This window comes from Nannobrachium achirus (assembly GCF_963921795.1).
Source record: "Nannobrachium achirus genome assembly, chromosome: 14".
Lineage (NCBI taxonomy): Eukaryota > Metazoa > Chordata > Actinopteri > Myctophiformes > Myctophidae > Nannobrachium > Nannobrachium achirus.
This window is the reverse complement of record NC_137821.1, coordinates 2,836,946-2,853,167: the sequence shown is the minus strand read 5'-3', so window position 1 is coordinate 2,853,167 and position 16,222 is coordinate 2,836,946. Positions and strand designations below refer to the sequence as shown.

At 41.6% G+C, this 16,222-nt stretch overlaps 1 protein-coding gene across 1 annotated transcript in view; it reads left to right on the top strand.

Annotated features, from left to right (window-relative positions):
* vax2 (ventral anterior homeobox 2) overlaps nt 1-11,334 on the top strand; it is a gene marked incomplete at both ends in the record, with an annotated part of 49,038 nt that extends 37,704 nt beyond the window's left edge. The window contains one exon of the mRNA XM_080742300.1: nt 10,795-11,334. Coding sequence (XP_080598426.1) covers nt 10,795-11,334 — 540 coding nt within the window. The remainder of the gene's footprint in view (nt 1-10,794) is intronic.
* Between the last annotated feature and the right edge of the window lie 4,888 nt (nt 11,335-16,222).

Below are 16,222 nucleotides of genomic sequence, written 5' to 3'. Positions count from 1 at the left end.
CAGCTTACTCTCTCTCTCTCTCTCTCTCTCTCTCTCTCTCTCTCTCTCTCTCTCTCTCGCACGCACACACGCACACACGCACACACGCACACACACACACACACACACACACACACACACACACACACACACACACACACACACACGCACACTCACACGCACACTCACTCACACACAGAGGGAGGATATACTCCAATAATAAGATAGTGATATTTATTACGCCAATTGGTTGGATGCTCGACACTGATTGGTCGATTGTGGCATCCTCCATAACAGATGGTCCTATCACAGTGTGTGTTACAGAATGAATGCAATCCTTTAAACTTAAAGGATCATTCATTTTATACTTCATATTGTCGCGTCATATTAGATCAGGGGTTCCCAAACTTTGTTGTCTCAGGGCACCCCATAAATATTTTTTTTAATCCGAGGCACCCCTACATTATTTATAATTTTCACTTTATATTTATAGCATATTGTCGTTGTCGGGTGGAAACCTTGTATGTCCAAAACCGTTCGTTTTGTATTTATCATCTATAAAATTTACTAAACTAGTGAAAACAGCAGATCTACAAGCACATCGCGAGGCGTTGTGTGCTTGTAGATCGGCTGTTTTCACTAGTTTTGTGCGACAGTCTTGTATGATGAAGCAGGGCTTTGCTTTACCAAAAGACGCACACATTTGAAACTTGGAGTTATAACAGCCATTTTGGTTAGAACTGACTGGAAATAACTTTGTGCTTCAAGTTTAAAATGATACAAAATATTGTTTCAAGTGTCCAAATAAATTCCAAATATTATCAAATGATCTCGCGGAGCCCCTGGACTGCCGTCACGGCACCCCAGGGTGCCTCGTCACCCACTTTGAAAACCCCTGTATTAGACTACTGATTCAATATTCGTTTATTAAAATATTGTTTCATACAACAAACAGCGAGAAAAAAATGCCAACTTAAAAAAGAACAGAAACAAAGATTGATTGATTGATTATTTTATTAAATACAAAAATGGAGAACAGTAGCAGTATAGTCCATACAATATAAATGTAGTACAGTACAAGTACAGTCAATACTAATATAAATGTAGTACAGTACAAGTACAGTTAAACACCCTGCCTAAAAGGAACATCCCAAATAAGACCTTTTACTATCTTTTTTTTTTTTTACGTTGGAAGTCCTTGGTATTTAATTCATGGACATAACAAATAGCAAGCAATGAAAACATTCAATATCATCGCAGTTATAAAAACACTATTATGTACTTGAGAGAGATGTAGTGGAAGATGGTCTGGCTACAATGATGAGATTCCCTTTTGGAAAATGTTGGTAAAATCTATTTGTGTTGGTAATAGCCTCTTATAATGCCATTCCCAAGCTGTAGCTTAAAGTGTTAGTTCACCTATTTTTGACATAAAGCTGTGTGAAATACTTGCCTTTAAAACAGTGGTTAAAAACATATTAATTGATTACCAGAGTCCCGTGGTCAGAGTTCTGGTCAGTTTCTAATGAATATTAAGTAGTTCCAATGGGGTGGGGGCCATTTGGCGTGGCCCAATCATTGGAAATAGATTAATCCACAAAACTAGCGTCATTTGTATTGTGGTTGTGGTTTACCAGTGTTTACGGTGTAGTGGGTAACAGTGTAAGTTGTTGACAGTGTAGGACTGTATACTGTAGGTAACAACATTGTACAGTGTAAGTCAGCATGGCGTCATCAGTGCAGATCTCATTATTTGTGTCGTGCTGAGAGGCTGCAGCCATGAGCTCACTGCAGCCATGAGCTCACTGCAGCCATGAGCTCACTGCAGCCAGACACCTGGACACGCTAAGACTGTAACATAGTATAATGTACACTATACTATCACCGTATGGTCAACCTATAGACTGTAACATAGTATAATGTACACTATACTTTCACCGTATGGTCAACCTATAGACTGTAACATAGTATAATGTACACTATACTTTCACCGTATGGTCAACCTATAGACTGTAACATAGTATAATGTACACTATACTTTCACCGTGTGGTCAACCTATAGACTGTAACATAGTATAATGTACACTATACTTTCACCGTATGGTCAACTTATAGACTGTAACCTGGTATAATGTACACTATGCTATAGAGCGTCGCAGCGGAAGTGGATTCCTGGGGTCACTTAATATTCCCCATTCATTTTCGCCATAGACTTTTACAAAAATATTTATAACAATTATGTTAAGCCTCGAACCAAGCCATTCAGGATGGAGGTGAATCATGATCATATAACCTTTGATCCTATGTGAAAACATATTTTAATATTACATTATTTGATATACTACATTTAACTCATTCTGAGCCCAGGACATTAACGGATTAGGGGGTCCAGAGTGCCCCCTCCCGGCCCCATTAACGGCCGCTGTCTTATTTTGAAGGCCAGAAGTCTAGACCGGAAGTACTTCCGGTCTGACGTCATCGGATCGTGCGCCGGAACCGATGCGTGTCCACGTGGAGTTGTGTAATGGCCGACCGGGAGCTTTTATAACTGTGTAAAATAAGCGAGCATCTGCCTCCATCCTAGCTTCTAAAGTGTAGTTTTGAGATAATGGACATTAAAGATGAGATCGGCCGTCCACCTCAATGTTATGGGATGACTATTGTGTGCTCGTGGAGCCGTGATGATGACAAATCAGCGCGGATTTCGTCTCCGGAGCGTCGGCCATTGTACTAGGTATTTTTACTCGCCGTTACAGTAATATATTACTTTTCCCGCGACATCGCGTGGATGGCACTATAGATACTCTATTACTTTTCCCGCGACATCGCGGGGTTGGCTTTTAATGAGTTAATAACTACTACCACTATATTTCCACCTTCACTCCAGAGGGCCACTATATTTACACCTTCACTCCAGAGGGCCACTATATTTCCACCTTCACTCCAGAGGGCCACTATATTTTCACCTTCACTCCAGAGGGCCACATTGCATATTGCTACGTCCAACTTTGCCAAACGCATCGCGCTGCGATGCGTTTTGAGCTTGAAGATCTGCTATTTTTGCTTCTTTTGAATTGGAATCCTGAATTACTTTTTGTTCATTTTGAATTGGAATCCTAAAATGCAACATTTTGATTTAATTTCGAACGCATTTAGTGATAATACTCATGTTAACTTTATGAATCTAAATATAAATACATTGGACATAAAACATACATTTTAATACCACTATACTAGTCATTAAGCTACTAATATAGATAGACTGAAGGAATTAAAGCAGGTCATGTCATGAATAGTAACAGCTGAAATCAATAATATGTCAGTATTCCGGTATTAACCAGCGGGCCGCATTTAGTGAAGGTGGGGGCTACATGTGGCCCCCGGGCCACCAGTTGCCCATGTATGCTATAGACTGTAACCTGGTATAATGTACACTACTAGAATATCGCCCGCCTTCGGCGGGCGAATCCTAGTGTTCGCACGCTTCGCGTGCTCACATGCACACACGCACAACTGCTCCAAGCCATGTTGCCCACAAAAAGCACTGTTTCTTCATGTATTTTGAGTGTGTGTGTGTGTGTGTGTGTGTGTGTGTGTGTGTGTGTGTGTGTGTGTGTGTGTGTGTGTGTGTGCCCCCTGTGCAGCTGACCCCTCTCTCTCTCTCTCTCCCCCTGTGCAGCTGACCCCCCCCCCTTCCCTCTTGTAACCTGAGACTCTCTCTCTCTCTCTCTCTCTCTCTCTCTTGCTCTCTAGCGAATGAGCGGACGGCATAGAGTTATGGGCGGTATTATTCTGTACGTTCTCCCTACCGTTGAGTTGAAGTGGGATGCGGCTTTTACTCAATTGTAAATATAAGATGATCAACCTAAGCTGTATATAATGTACACTAAGATCAACCTAAGCTGTATATAATGTACACTAAGATCAACCTAAGCTGTATATAATGTACACTAAGATCAACCTAAGCTGTATATAATGTACACTAAGATCAACCTAAGCTGTATATAATGTACACTAAGATCAACCTAAGCTGTATATAATGTACACTAAGATCAACCTAAGCTGTATATAATGTACACTAAGATCAACCTAAGCTGTATATAATGTACACTAAGATCAAACTAAGCTGTATATAATGTACACTAAGATCAAACTAAGCTGTATATAATGTACACTAAGATCAAACTAAGCTGTATATAATGTACACTAAGATCAACCTAAGCTGTATATAATGTACACTAAGATCAACCTAAGCTGTATATAATGTACACTAAGATCAACCTAAGCTGTATATAATGTACACTAAGGCCGGGCAATATATATCGAAAATATAGCGATATCGAGGTATCAACATGCGAGGAATACATATCAACAAAGACGGCTTGAAATGAGGTATTGGTGTATGTGTCAAATTAATTAACACACACAGACTATGTATGCACGTAGCACATGCACAAAAGCAAACCGGTGTGGTTATTTCAATAAAACCATTGTTGGGAAATGGAAATAAGGCATTTAATGTCTTCATTCTATGTGTACTGTGCAGTGTGCTATTCATTATCTGGGTTAGGCAGGCAGTGGACCTAAAGCAGAAAAAACATTAAAAACTATATAATGCAATTATTTTTACTAATATCGTGAGTAATATCGATATCAAGGTATTCAACAACGTTATAGAATATCGAAGGTTTTCCTAATATCGCCCAGCCTTACTTTACACTATGCTATCACCCATGCAGGCATGTGCACACACAAACATCACAGGGGCTTGAGCGCCTGCCCTTTTATCCGTCAGTAAAAGTTGCCCTCCCCAGAACCATGTATGCAGCATTTACTATGGTGAAAGAAATGCAAATGCCCCCTCTTTCCATGCCATACCTGAGGGCAGCATTCAAGAGAATTGCCTTGTCCAAACTCTCCTGAACTTGAATGCAGCATCTTATGTTGAAAGAATTGCCCTCTCTGCAGTGTAGAAACTCATGCCGTTACGCCACATCTCCAGTATTGACTTGATTAGTTCAGTGTGGTGTCTAAGATGCGTTGTGAGCTTGGAGGTCTGCTATTTTGAGATGCAGTTGCGACTACGTGTCATATTTTCAACAGAATGATGAAAAATAGCTTTGTGGTGGTATACATCTCTGGTTATAATGATCTAGTTATAGTCCTATATATCTCTGGTTATAATGATCTAGTTATAGTCCTATACATCTCTGGTTATAATGATCTAGTTATAGTCCTATACATCTCTGGTTATAATGATCTAGTTATAGTCCTATACATCTCTGGTTATAATGATCTAGTTATAGTCCTATATATCTCTGGTTATAATGATCTAGTTATAGTCCTATACATCTCTGGTTATAATGATCTAGTTATAGTCCTATATATCTCTGGTTATAATGATCTAGTTATAGTCCTATACATCTCTGGTTATAATGATCTAGTTATAGTCCTATATATCTCTGGTTATAATGATCTAGTTATAGTCCTATACATCTCTGGTTATAATGATCTAGTTATAGTCCTATATATCTATGGTAGAAAACCTCTGCTGAAGGCTGACTGTAAAGACTCAGCTCTGATAGGCTACTGGTCAGGTGACATCACAGTCATGTGACCGTGGTGTGTGCGCGTGGTGTCATGTGTTAGCAATATTGTGTGTGCGTGCATGTGTGTGCATGTGTGTGCATGTGTGTGCATGTGTGTGCATGTGTGTGCATGTGTGTGCATGTGTGTGCATGTGTGTGCGTGCATCTCAGAGTTTTAAACCCACATGGTTGGATTTAATAGTTGCAGGGAGCAGTTTATACAGTCCTCTACCTTTACAGTATGCATGTACAGTATGCATGTACAGTATGTACAGTATGTATGTACAGTAATGCCTGTGCGCTTGACTGTACACATTCTCTCTCTCTCTTACAGTCGGCTGCTTTGCTATGAATCCACTCTTAATGGATTCTGAGAGAGGAATGAGTTGATGCACTTTAACCACATATGATGATGATGATGATGATTGTACTGTAGAGCATTGAACACGATATACAGTTTTAAATGAGATATGATGATGAAGGGAGAACAGCCTGTGATATCCAGTAGATGTGGTCCTCTGGCCAGACAGGAACCAGAGGTGTGATGCGAAATAAAACCCTTTTGGCTGCATATCTGTGTGCTGTTTTATGTTTGACTATGAAGACAGTAGGCCTAGACTCAGTCATTTTACAAATAGAGAAATTAACAATCCTCCTGTGTCATTGTCATTCATATTGTGTGTTCCATTTCTATGATTGTGTTTTAAATGTTGCTCTTAAGTGTGCCGTAAATGCTTGATAGTGTGCAGCAAATGCCTAGTTTTGAGTACTCAATGAATGGTGTGTGTTGTCATTTGAAATATGGCTGTGTTTACCACATGGAAACATGAGTTCCATTTTGTGAACAAAGTTGAGAGATTTGATGGCAAAGAGTAATGTTGCGCTGATGAGGTGCATTTTGTGTGTGAGGTTTTTAGTTTGTGTGCTTTTTTGAGAAAGCCATTAACACGTTTTAACAATGATGGAAAAACACTAACGTCCCAGTAAGCATTTTGAGGTGTATTAGTTGCCTAATAGTCGTGTTTTTATCTTCTACACCACGCGTTGAAAATCAGTGTTGTAAAGGTCTAGATTTGATATTTTTGACTAGTTGTTTAGTCGGCTATATTTACACGGGTTGCTACATATACCACTATTAGTCGGATACAAAAAGTCTACATTTCGCCGTTAGCGGCCGTCGAAAGTAGTGAAAAGTAGAGCGACGGTGGGATTCGATCCACTAATCTCTGACACTCAAGTCGGCGACGCTATCCACTCAGCCATCAATGCTGATATGATAGTATAGACTTTCTGGCCATATTAAAAGGTGACATTGCCCACCTGTGTTCATTTTAGTGTAGTGCACATTGTTGAGGAAACTAAATGTTTGTGTGTGTGTGTGTGTGTGGTGTGTGTGTGTGTGTGTGTGTGTGTGTGTGTGTGTGTGTGTGTGTGTGTGTGTGTGTGTGTGTGTGTGTGTGTGTGTGTGTGTGTGTGTGTGTACGCCCCGGACTCATTTTTGAAGCTTGTGATTGGCTGAACCGGACGTAGGGAGCGCTCCGTTGTAGTCACTTGGACCGCGCGAGGTGCACCAAAACCCAATTATCATGGCGTTTATCGTGCGCTTGCCCAGGCCGTAAATATAACGATTGCATTCACCACGGCTTCGTAACTCGCGCGGCGCTCCGCCGGCCGCTTGCAATGTCGTGGACAATAACTGAAAACGAGCGCTCTTTGCCGTTTCCATCCATCTTTCCCAGTTGGATCCATAATCACGCGGCACTGCACTGTCTGACTGACAGACGAGGAGTTCATTTCATCGTATATTTTTGTTTTAAAGACTTTATATTGACATTGGTTTAAAAAAAAAGCCGGCTATACAACGACTACACCCAGACAAATAGCTTAATGATCGGATGGCTATTGGAATCATTTTACACCAATATTTCGAGATCAGTTCTGCAACGTGGAGTTGTTTTTTTAAAGAAATGTTTATTGAAATATGGATTAAATCTAATTGTCTAAATTCGGTGTAAATATAAACGTTGATACGGCGACTATAATTAGTTGGCTAAATCTCGGCTAGATCTAAACTATACTTAATAATGATCAACGGATATTATAATTATGTTAGTCCAATATTAGGAGATCAGTTAAGCACCTTACTGTTGTTTTTTTTAATAAATTGTTATCGAATCATGGAATAAATTGCAAAGTATATTTTCGGTGTGAATATAACCGGAATCTAGCCGGGTGAAATTAAGGCTAAAAAAAAACTAGTCGTGTAAAAAACGACTATTGCTCAGTGGGGTGGATGTTACGCCTGCTCCCAACTTACTTTTGGTTTGCACAGTCGCACAAATATCCAAACACAAATCTAAATCATCTACTGTATGTAGCTTGTTGCTTAGCAGCAATGGAAATTAAAACATTTAAAGCAAGGATTTTAATACATAGTTTTGTGAATGGAATTGACAGAGAGAGAGAGAGAGAGAGAGAGAGAGAGAGAGAGGGAGAGGGAGAGGGAGAGGGAGAGAGAGAGAGAGAAATTCATTGCAGCTGATGTATCTATGGTGTGTATGGTGGAATGAACGAGAATGAGAGAGAGAGAGAGAGAGAGAGAGCATTGAAAGTCGGTCAGGATCATATACATTTTTCATCTTTGTGTGTGTGTGCGTGTGCGTGTGCGTGTGCGTGTGCGTGTGTGTGTGTGTGTGACCCCGGCTTGGCCTCCCTACACAGCAGTGCTGTCACACAGCATACATTAAAGCATCAATTAAACATACATGTACAAGGACACACAGAGTTCACCATGCACACACACACACACACACACACACACACACACACACACACACACACACACACACACACACACACACACACACACACAAACACAAACACACACACACACACACACACATACACACACACACACATGCCGCCACTGGCACTGCGCTCGCTCTAGCATATCTCCATCGTAAAGGTTGCGTACATTTCAACGGCAAAGTCTGATTCTGTCAGATGATTTCTCTGCAATCTGCAGTGTTTTAGTTTTGGTCCAGTTTTAGTCGACCACATAACGGTATTCACAAGATTTAAGTCGACTAAATATACGGTTGATGAGCTTGTTGATTGGCCGTTTATTTTGACGTCAGGAGAAAAGCGGAATTGAAACGATACAACAGTGATACTAGGCCCTTTGCCGGCACTAAATCTAAGCAGCTAACATCACAAAATGTCAAAAGACGGCTAACGTCACGAATTGTCTAGGACTGGGTGGATTTTTGTCCTGTGGTTTTTAGCCAGGGTTCTGTCAGCATCCCTGTGTTGGCGCTGATCTAAGTGAACGGGTGGGGGTGTAGGGGTTGATCAGGTTTTGGAGGTATGGAGGAGCCGTACCTTTGGCTGCTTTGAAGGCCAGCATCAGTGTTTTTGTATTTAGTGCGGGCCGCAACCGGGAGCCAGTGGAGGGAGCATAGAAGGGGGAAGACATTTGAGTAAACTCCCTGTTGCACTTATAACTACAGATTCACTCCCTAGCTTTCACAGTGGTCTGAAGACTCACCTCTTCAGACTCCACCTTAGCCCATAGCACTTACAGTAGCACTCGCCTACCCCCCAATGACCATACATGAAAGATAGATAGCATTTTTTAGGTTTTATATAAAGCTTTTTTACTGATTAGCTGCTTGGTCTACCCATGTTATTTTTGTCTAGATTGATATTTCTATGCATTTGATTTATTAATGTTGATGTTAATGTATTGATGTCGTCTCTTGGAAGGCCGTATCAATAATGTTTTTCACTACACATGTAAATTAAATAATCACAATATAATATCATTATTTTTTTATGTTTGAAATGACGTTTGAATCCATTTCAGACCACTCTGAAGTTCTTTCAAACTACTAGCTAACGTGGCTGCTAATGTTTTGTTATTGTTGTCAGCTGTGTGCTCGGTTTCCAACGCCGGAACATCAACGCCTAAAACAAGCGCACCTTTTTAGATCCTATAGCGTTTCCTATCGTACTGTGACATTTAAATAGAGCCTCGATGATCAGAGCGTCCCATGGTGATCCACTGAGGTTGTGCAGGGCTCTGCATCGTGCGATGGTTTTGTGTGTAACGGGTACACAGTATTGTGTATCATTATTTTATGCTTTAACTATTGAAAAATAGCAGATATACAAGCTCACAGCGCGGCACCGAGTGCCGCGCTGCAAGCTTGTAGATCTACTATTTTTGAAAAATCGTGAAAATTAGAATTTTGACCCGAGTTTCTTTTGAGTCCTTCTAAGATTTTTTGAAAAACCCCATGTTTCTATGTGAGCAATCTGGCCAGCCATCGTCAAAGAAAAGGTCCTTTTCACTTGAACTGGAGCTCAGTTAGTCTGTTCTTGAGAGACTACCATGTCAGTGGTTCTCAAACCTTTTCATGTGAAGGACCCCCAAAATGATATTTATTTGGCCACGGACCCCCATCTCAAAATATCTAGTTCCAGGGACCCCCCAGAAGCAGAATTAGCTAAAACATTCAATGATTCTAGGCCTAAATGGGTTAAAGTGTGCAGCGTGACGATATGACATCATGTCTCACATCTCTCACATGTCATCGTCACCACATGCTCCGTAGAGGAGGTGAGTCAGCTCCATGCTGCCAGCTCTACCATGAGTCACTATGACAAACACTAATTATACATTATACTGTGACACTGTTGTGATAGTAATAATAACACACTAATTATACATTATACTGTGACACTGTTGTGATAGTAATAATAACACACTAATTATACATTATACTGTGACACTGTTGTGATAGTAATAATAACACACTAATTATACATTATACTGTGACACTGTTGTGATAGTAATAATAACACACAACACATACAACCAGACAGAGTACTGTACCTTCTACCTGTAAGGCTGACTCACAACAATGTGAGTCAGCCTTACAATTATAATTCAGCGTTCCATTAGTCCCACTAAGGTTAGGGTTAGGGTTAGGTTTGGGTATAGTTTTACTGAGGTTAGGGTTAGGCATAGTAGCATTCACCAGGTTAGCGTTCACCAGGTTAACATTCACCAGGTTAACATTCACCAGGTTAACATTCACCAGGTTATCATTTACCAGGTTATCATTTACCAGCGTCGGACTAATGCAACGTCGGACTATCGAACGCCGGAATAACGCTACGTGTGTCATGACGTTTTATGTGTGTGTTTTGTCTCCCCCTACAGGTGAAGGTGTGGTTCCAGAACCGCCGCACCAAACAGAAGAAGGACACCACGAAGGACAGCGACAAGCGTAGCTCCTCCTCCTCCTCCTCCTCCGAGTCGCTGGCCACCTGCAACATCCTGCGTCTGCTGGAGCAGGGCCGTCTGCTGTCCGGGCCCGCCCCGCCCCCCAACCCCCTGCTGGGACTGCCCCCTCCTCCACCCCAGTCCCACAACGGCTCCGCCTCCCCTGGAGGAGGCGGAGTCAACACCGGGACCCCTCCCACCTCGGGAGGAGGAGGGGGCGGGACGGCGACGGCGTTCGGCCTGTCGCTGCCGTCGCTGGGCGGCGCCCCGCCCTCCTTCTGCTTCTCCATGCCGCTGCTAGGGGGCGCCGTCCCGCACCACCACCACCACCTAAACCACCACCACCTGAACCACCTAAACCACCACCACCCGCACGAACTGCCGTCCGGCTACGGCTGCGGCTCATCGGCGTTCGAGCCGTACATGAGGCTGGACAGGAAGGAGGCGGAGCTGGGCGGGAAGAAGACCGTTTCCTAGGTTACCGAGATGTTGGCGCCCACCGTGGGACAGAGATTCGCAGATTTGCGGTTTCACAGAATCACGGATTTGTGGATTTGTGGATTCGTGACGGCCATTTAAAAACGATACTTCTTGCTCGAGTCTCTCAGCCGGAATGGCCGTTTAACACTCGGAGCAAACGGAATGAATAGACAGTGGAAAGCAACTAAATAACCCCAAAACCCCCATGGAAAAACACATAAAAAAAAATCAGGTGATCTCGCGCTACAGCGCCATCTTGTGTCGGTGCACAGGATCGCTCCAGACACTGCAGGATGTGAAGGGGGGCGGCGGGGTTTGATGATGTCACTGTCTCTCGCATACGAGAAAAAACTAAAAAACTTCTTATTTATAAACGAAGACGTCAAAAAAAGAAAGAAAGAAAAACGTAAACAGGTTATTTTGTGTGTGTGTTTGCGTGAACTCTCAAAGACTTGATGATGTGATTTAAACGACTAAGTTTTCGTCCCGTTGGGTTTGTTTGTGAGCGTGCTGTTCCGTATGGTAGCGTTTATTTTACCCTTCAGGAGAGAAGAAAAGAAAAAAGAAAACTTGCAACACATTGCAGAAGAAGAGCGACAAATCTAAACGTTAACCGTTGATTTCTGGACACTTTTGGAGTTAAAACAAGCGAAGGCCGTCATGGACGTTTTGATCGCGTATTCCCATTAATATTAATTATTACAGTTTGTGCTCTCCTGTTTTAAACCAACTCTGGATACAAATGAATGAATGAATGAATGAATGAATGAATGAATGGATGGATGGCAGCATTACATGGGTCTGGTATTGGTCATTGCGTCCAACGGTGGTTGCTCTAAAATTCTTTATTTTATTGTGTTTGTGTTTGGGAAACTAGTGTGATAGGATCCGGACAAAATGGCGGAGAGGAAAAAAAGCATTTAAACATTTCTAGATCGATGAAGAGAAGGACGGGAAAAAAAAGCTAAGAAACAAAATGTTGTCGTTTTTGGAAAAAAGCCTGGATGAAGATAAAATGTTGTAGATTTGAACAAACGCTTCAGCAGCAAAATAACTAAAACAAAAACATCATCTGTATTTTAGGGCAGTGGTTCTCAACCTGCGGGACGGGACCCCCATGGGGGGGGGTCCCCCAAATAGTTTTAGGGGGGTCCTCAGATGATTAACTATTTTCTCACTCAACAGTAAACAAACCAACATAAAGTTTAAGTGTATAGAGGCTATCTGCACATTTCTAAAGTGACAATTTAAGGACTTTTTAATACCTCTAAAATGGCATAGCAGATCTACATGCTCGCAACGCCTCATGTTGCGAGGCGTTGTGAGCATGTAGATCTGCTATTTTCACAATAGAACCGTGTTATACAAAATGTATTGCCTCAACTCTTAGTGCTCGTCAGGGTGGGGGGGTCCCCAGTTAAAATATGATTATTTTGTGGGTCTCAGCCTGAAAAGGTTGAGGACCACTGTTTTAGGGTAGAAATGGAACCATTTGGGTCCATCTGTAACCTCTCACAGTTCATTCTCATCCTACGGTTGTTGGATCAAATTAAGGTCAACGTTTGAACCCACATTAATTCCTCCATCTTGAATTCCGCCCATGACACGTTAACCCTCATAGCCAATGAGCTGTCTCATACCAAGCCAATCAGCCAATCAGCTGTCTCATACCAAGCCAAGCAGCCAATCAGCTGTCTCATACCAAACCGTTTCCAGGCAAGTTTTGAAACCCACAAAAAAGAAAAGTCAGGTTAGGATTTGAGTTTTATTTTATTTGTGTTTTTTTTTCTTCTTTTTCTTTTTACATTCAGTTCAGGGATGATTTTTCTTTTATTATTATTTGTGGATCCATTATAGAGATATCAATCTTTTCATGGTTGTTATTGAAGTCAGATCGCTCCACCCAAAATCTCTCTTAATCAAGTGAAAGTCACACACAGAACCAACCACACATGCTGTATTCTCACTTAGATTTCCACGTGTTGATCCGTCGTCCCATAATGATGTGTCATGTGCACAGTACAGGCGGAGTAGACTGGTACGATGTGTGGGATTTTGAATGTGTTTAAGATTATATTTTCCAGAGAGAAATCGTTAATAGGCCGCTTCATTTCTCGATAACAGTTGAATAAAAGGTTTTGAGGAATGACATCTGATAGAAGTGAGAGGGACAAAGAATCTCCAGTCAAAAAGTCCTGCTTCTGGTCCTTGACACTGGGTTTCATAAAACACACTACACCTGTTGGGTTTGGTACATCTCTACAGAGTATTGTTCATATAGTGTCTGTTTGACTGGAAACGGTTCTGACAGCTATGTTCTTCACGTCTTTATAACAACACCTTGTCCACCAAATATTAATAAGTGTTTGGACCGTCATCACATTATAAGTAACAATAAAATATAAGTCATAATTTCATAATTCTGTTAGCAAGGATGCACATGATTAAGATGCAATAAGCCACAGCATTTTTTTAAATTTAAATTAATCGTTGTCGAATCACATGCTTTTTTTATGTGAAGATAATTTAACTCCCCCCTCCTCCCCAAATGGATAAATGTGTGATTAATGCCACTTGCTTCCATATTTAAGAATAACATTTGGTTAGACCTGACCTTGAGACGACTGACATGAAAGCACTTTATGTTGTTTGGTTTTTTAATTTTGTACTTTTATTCCCTCGTTTATCGAGTCTCTTCGGATTGATTGACTACCTGTCAAAAACACGTCCTGGTTTTCAGCGTTCATCAACTATTCAACCAGCAGTTTAATAACTCAGGTTCAATCCACCCTCAGATCAGTGAACTTGTGTATTTTCTTTCTAACTGATATGCAGTAGTTTCTCTCCTCTCCAACCCGTCTCAGATAAGTCCTGAATGAAGTCCTGTCTCTGGCAAGAAAAGCTAAAAATTCATGTTCATGTTTGAATGGCAGGATATGAAAGTGAATTTGGCTCCAAAACAGCCCAGCCTCATTCAGACGAGAAGGTCAAGGATCATCTTTTATAAGTTGGTTCTAAGTCACTATAAACACGTACATTACAGTGTCACAGCCGGGTGGAAACCTTGTAGGCTTGCAGTATGGAAGAAGAAATACATACAAATAAATAAACTTCAGGAGATTAAAAATGGAACCTTTTCCCCAATATGGACCCAATGTAGTTAATATTTTGTCACAAGCGTTTATTGATCATTTTAGTTGAATATTTATAAAAATCAGAGACACACTTAACCTTTTCAAAGTTTTTCCAAAACAGCAAAAATAGCAGATCCACAAACTAAGCTCAAACTAAGCACATTGTGGGATTTGTAAATCGTACGTTTTTGGGGGCTACTTTTGCATATACGCTTTTATTTACGACAAATTAGGGCATCAATAAAATAATAAAAAACTTGGATAAAATATGGATATCCAAGGTTTCTTCACTGACAGGCAGTGTGGATACGCACGCTCTGCGTTTTGTTGGCGGTGTCTAAAGAGAAGTGAATTCCTTCCAAAGGGAAGTTGGTTTCCTTTGCGACTCAAAAGTTGGACCTCAATCAGTGTCGGGTCAGAAGATCTAGCAGAGTTCTGACACACAATGATTCTGTGTGGGTCAGAAGATCTAGCAGAGTTCTGACACACAATGATTCTGTGTGGGTCAGAAGATCTAGCAGAGTTCTGACACACAATGATTCTGTGTGGGTCAGAAGATCTAGCAGAGTTCTGACACACAATGATTCTGTGTGGGTCAGAAGATCTAGCAGAGTTCTGACACACAATGATTCTGTGTGGGTCAGAAGATCTAGCAGAGTTCTGACACACAATGATTCTGTGTGGGTCAGAAGATCTAGCAGAGTTCTGACACACATTGATTCTGTGTGGGTCAGAAGATCTAGCAGAGTTCTGACACACATTGATTCTGTGTGGGTCAGAAGATCTAGCAGAGTTCTGACACACAATGATTCTGTGTGGGTCAGAAGATCTAGCAGAGTTCTGACACACAATGATTCTGTGTGGGTCAGAAGATCTAGCAGAGTTCTGACACACATTGATTCTGTGTGGGTCAGAAGATCTAGCAGAGTTCTGACACACAATGATTCTGTGTGGGTCAGAAGATCTAGCAGAGCCTGACACACAATGATTCTGTGTGGGTCAGAAGATCTAGCAGAGTTCTGACACACAATGATTCTGTGTGGGTCAGAAGATCTAGCAGAGCCTGACACACATTGATTCTGTGTGGGTCAGAAGATCTAGCAGAGCCTGACACACAATGATTCTGTGTGGGTCAGAAGATCTAGCAGAGTTCTGACACACAATGATTCTGTGTGGGTCAGAAGATCTAGCAGAGCCTGACACACAATGATTCTGTGTGGGTCAGAAGATCTAGCAGAGTTCTGACACACAATGATTCTGTGTGGGTCAGAAGATCTAGCAGAGCCTGACACACATTGATTCTGTGTGGGTCAGAAGATCTAGCAGAGCCTGACACACATTGATTCTGTGTGGGTCAGAAGATCTAGCAGAGCCTGACACACATTGATTCTGTGTGGGTCAGAAGATCTAGCAGAGTTCTGACACACAATGATTCTCCACCTGCCGCTCTGCGCTCGTCACCTTCCTGTACTCCATTCACTGCTCTGTTATGTTGCCTTCATTTTGTGCTTCTGTTCGTCACTACTGTACGTCTAAATCTGGCTTCAGGTTTTTTCAGCCAATCTGGCTGGTTCCTCTCTCCAGGGGCGGCACACCAAATTCTGGGCCCTGGGTACAAGGAGTCACTGCGGGCCCCCCATGAACGCATTATTACGCATTATGTTGTGCTTTAGCTATTATTAGCACAGCGCTGTGAGCTTGTAGATCTGCTATTTTTCTTGTTTTTTTATCGTGAACATTTGTGTTGGAAT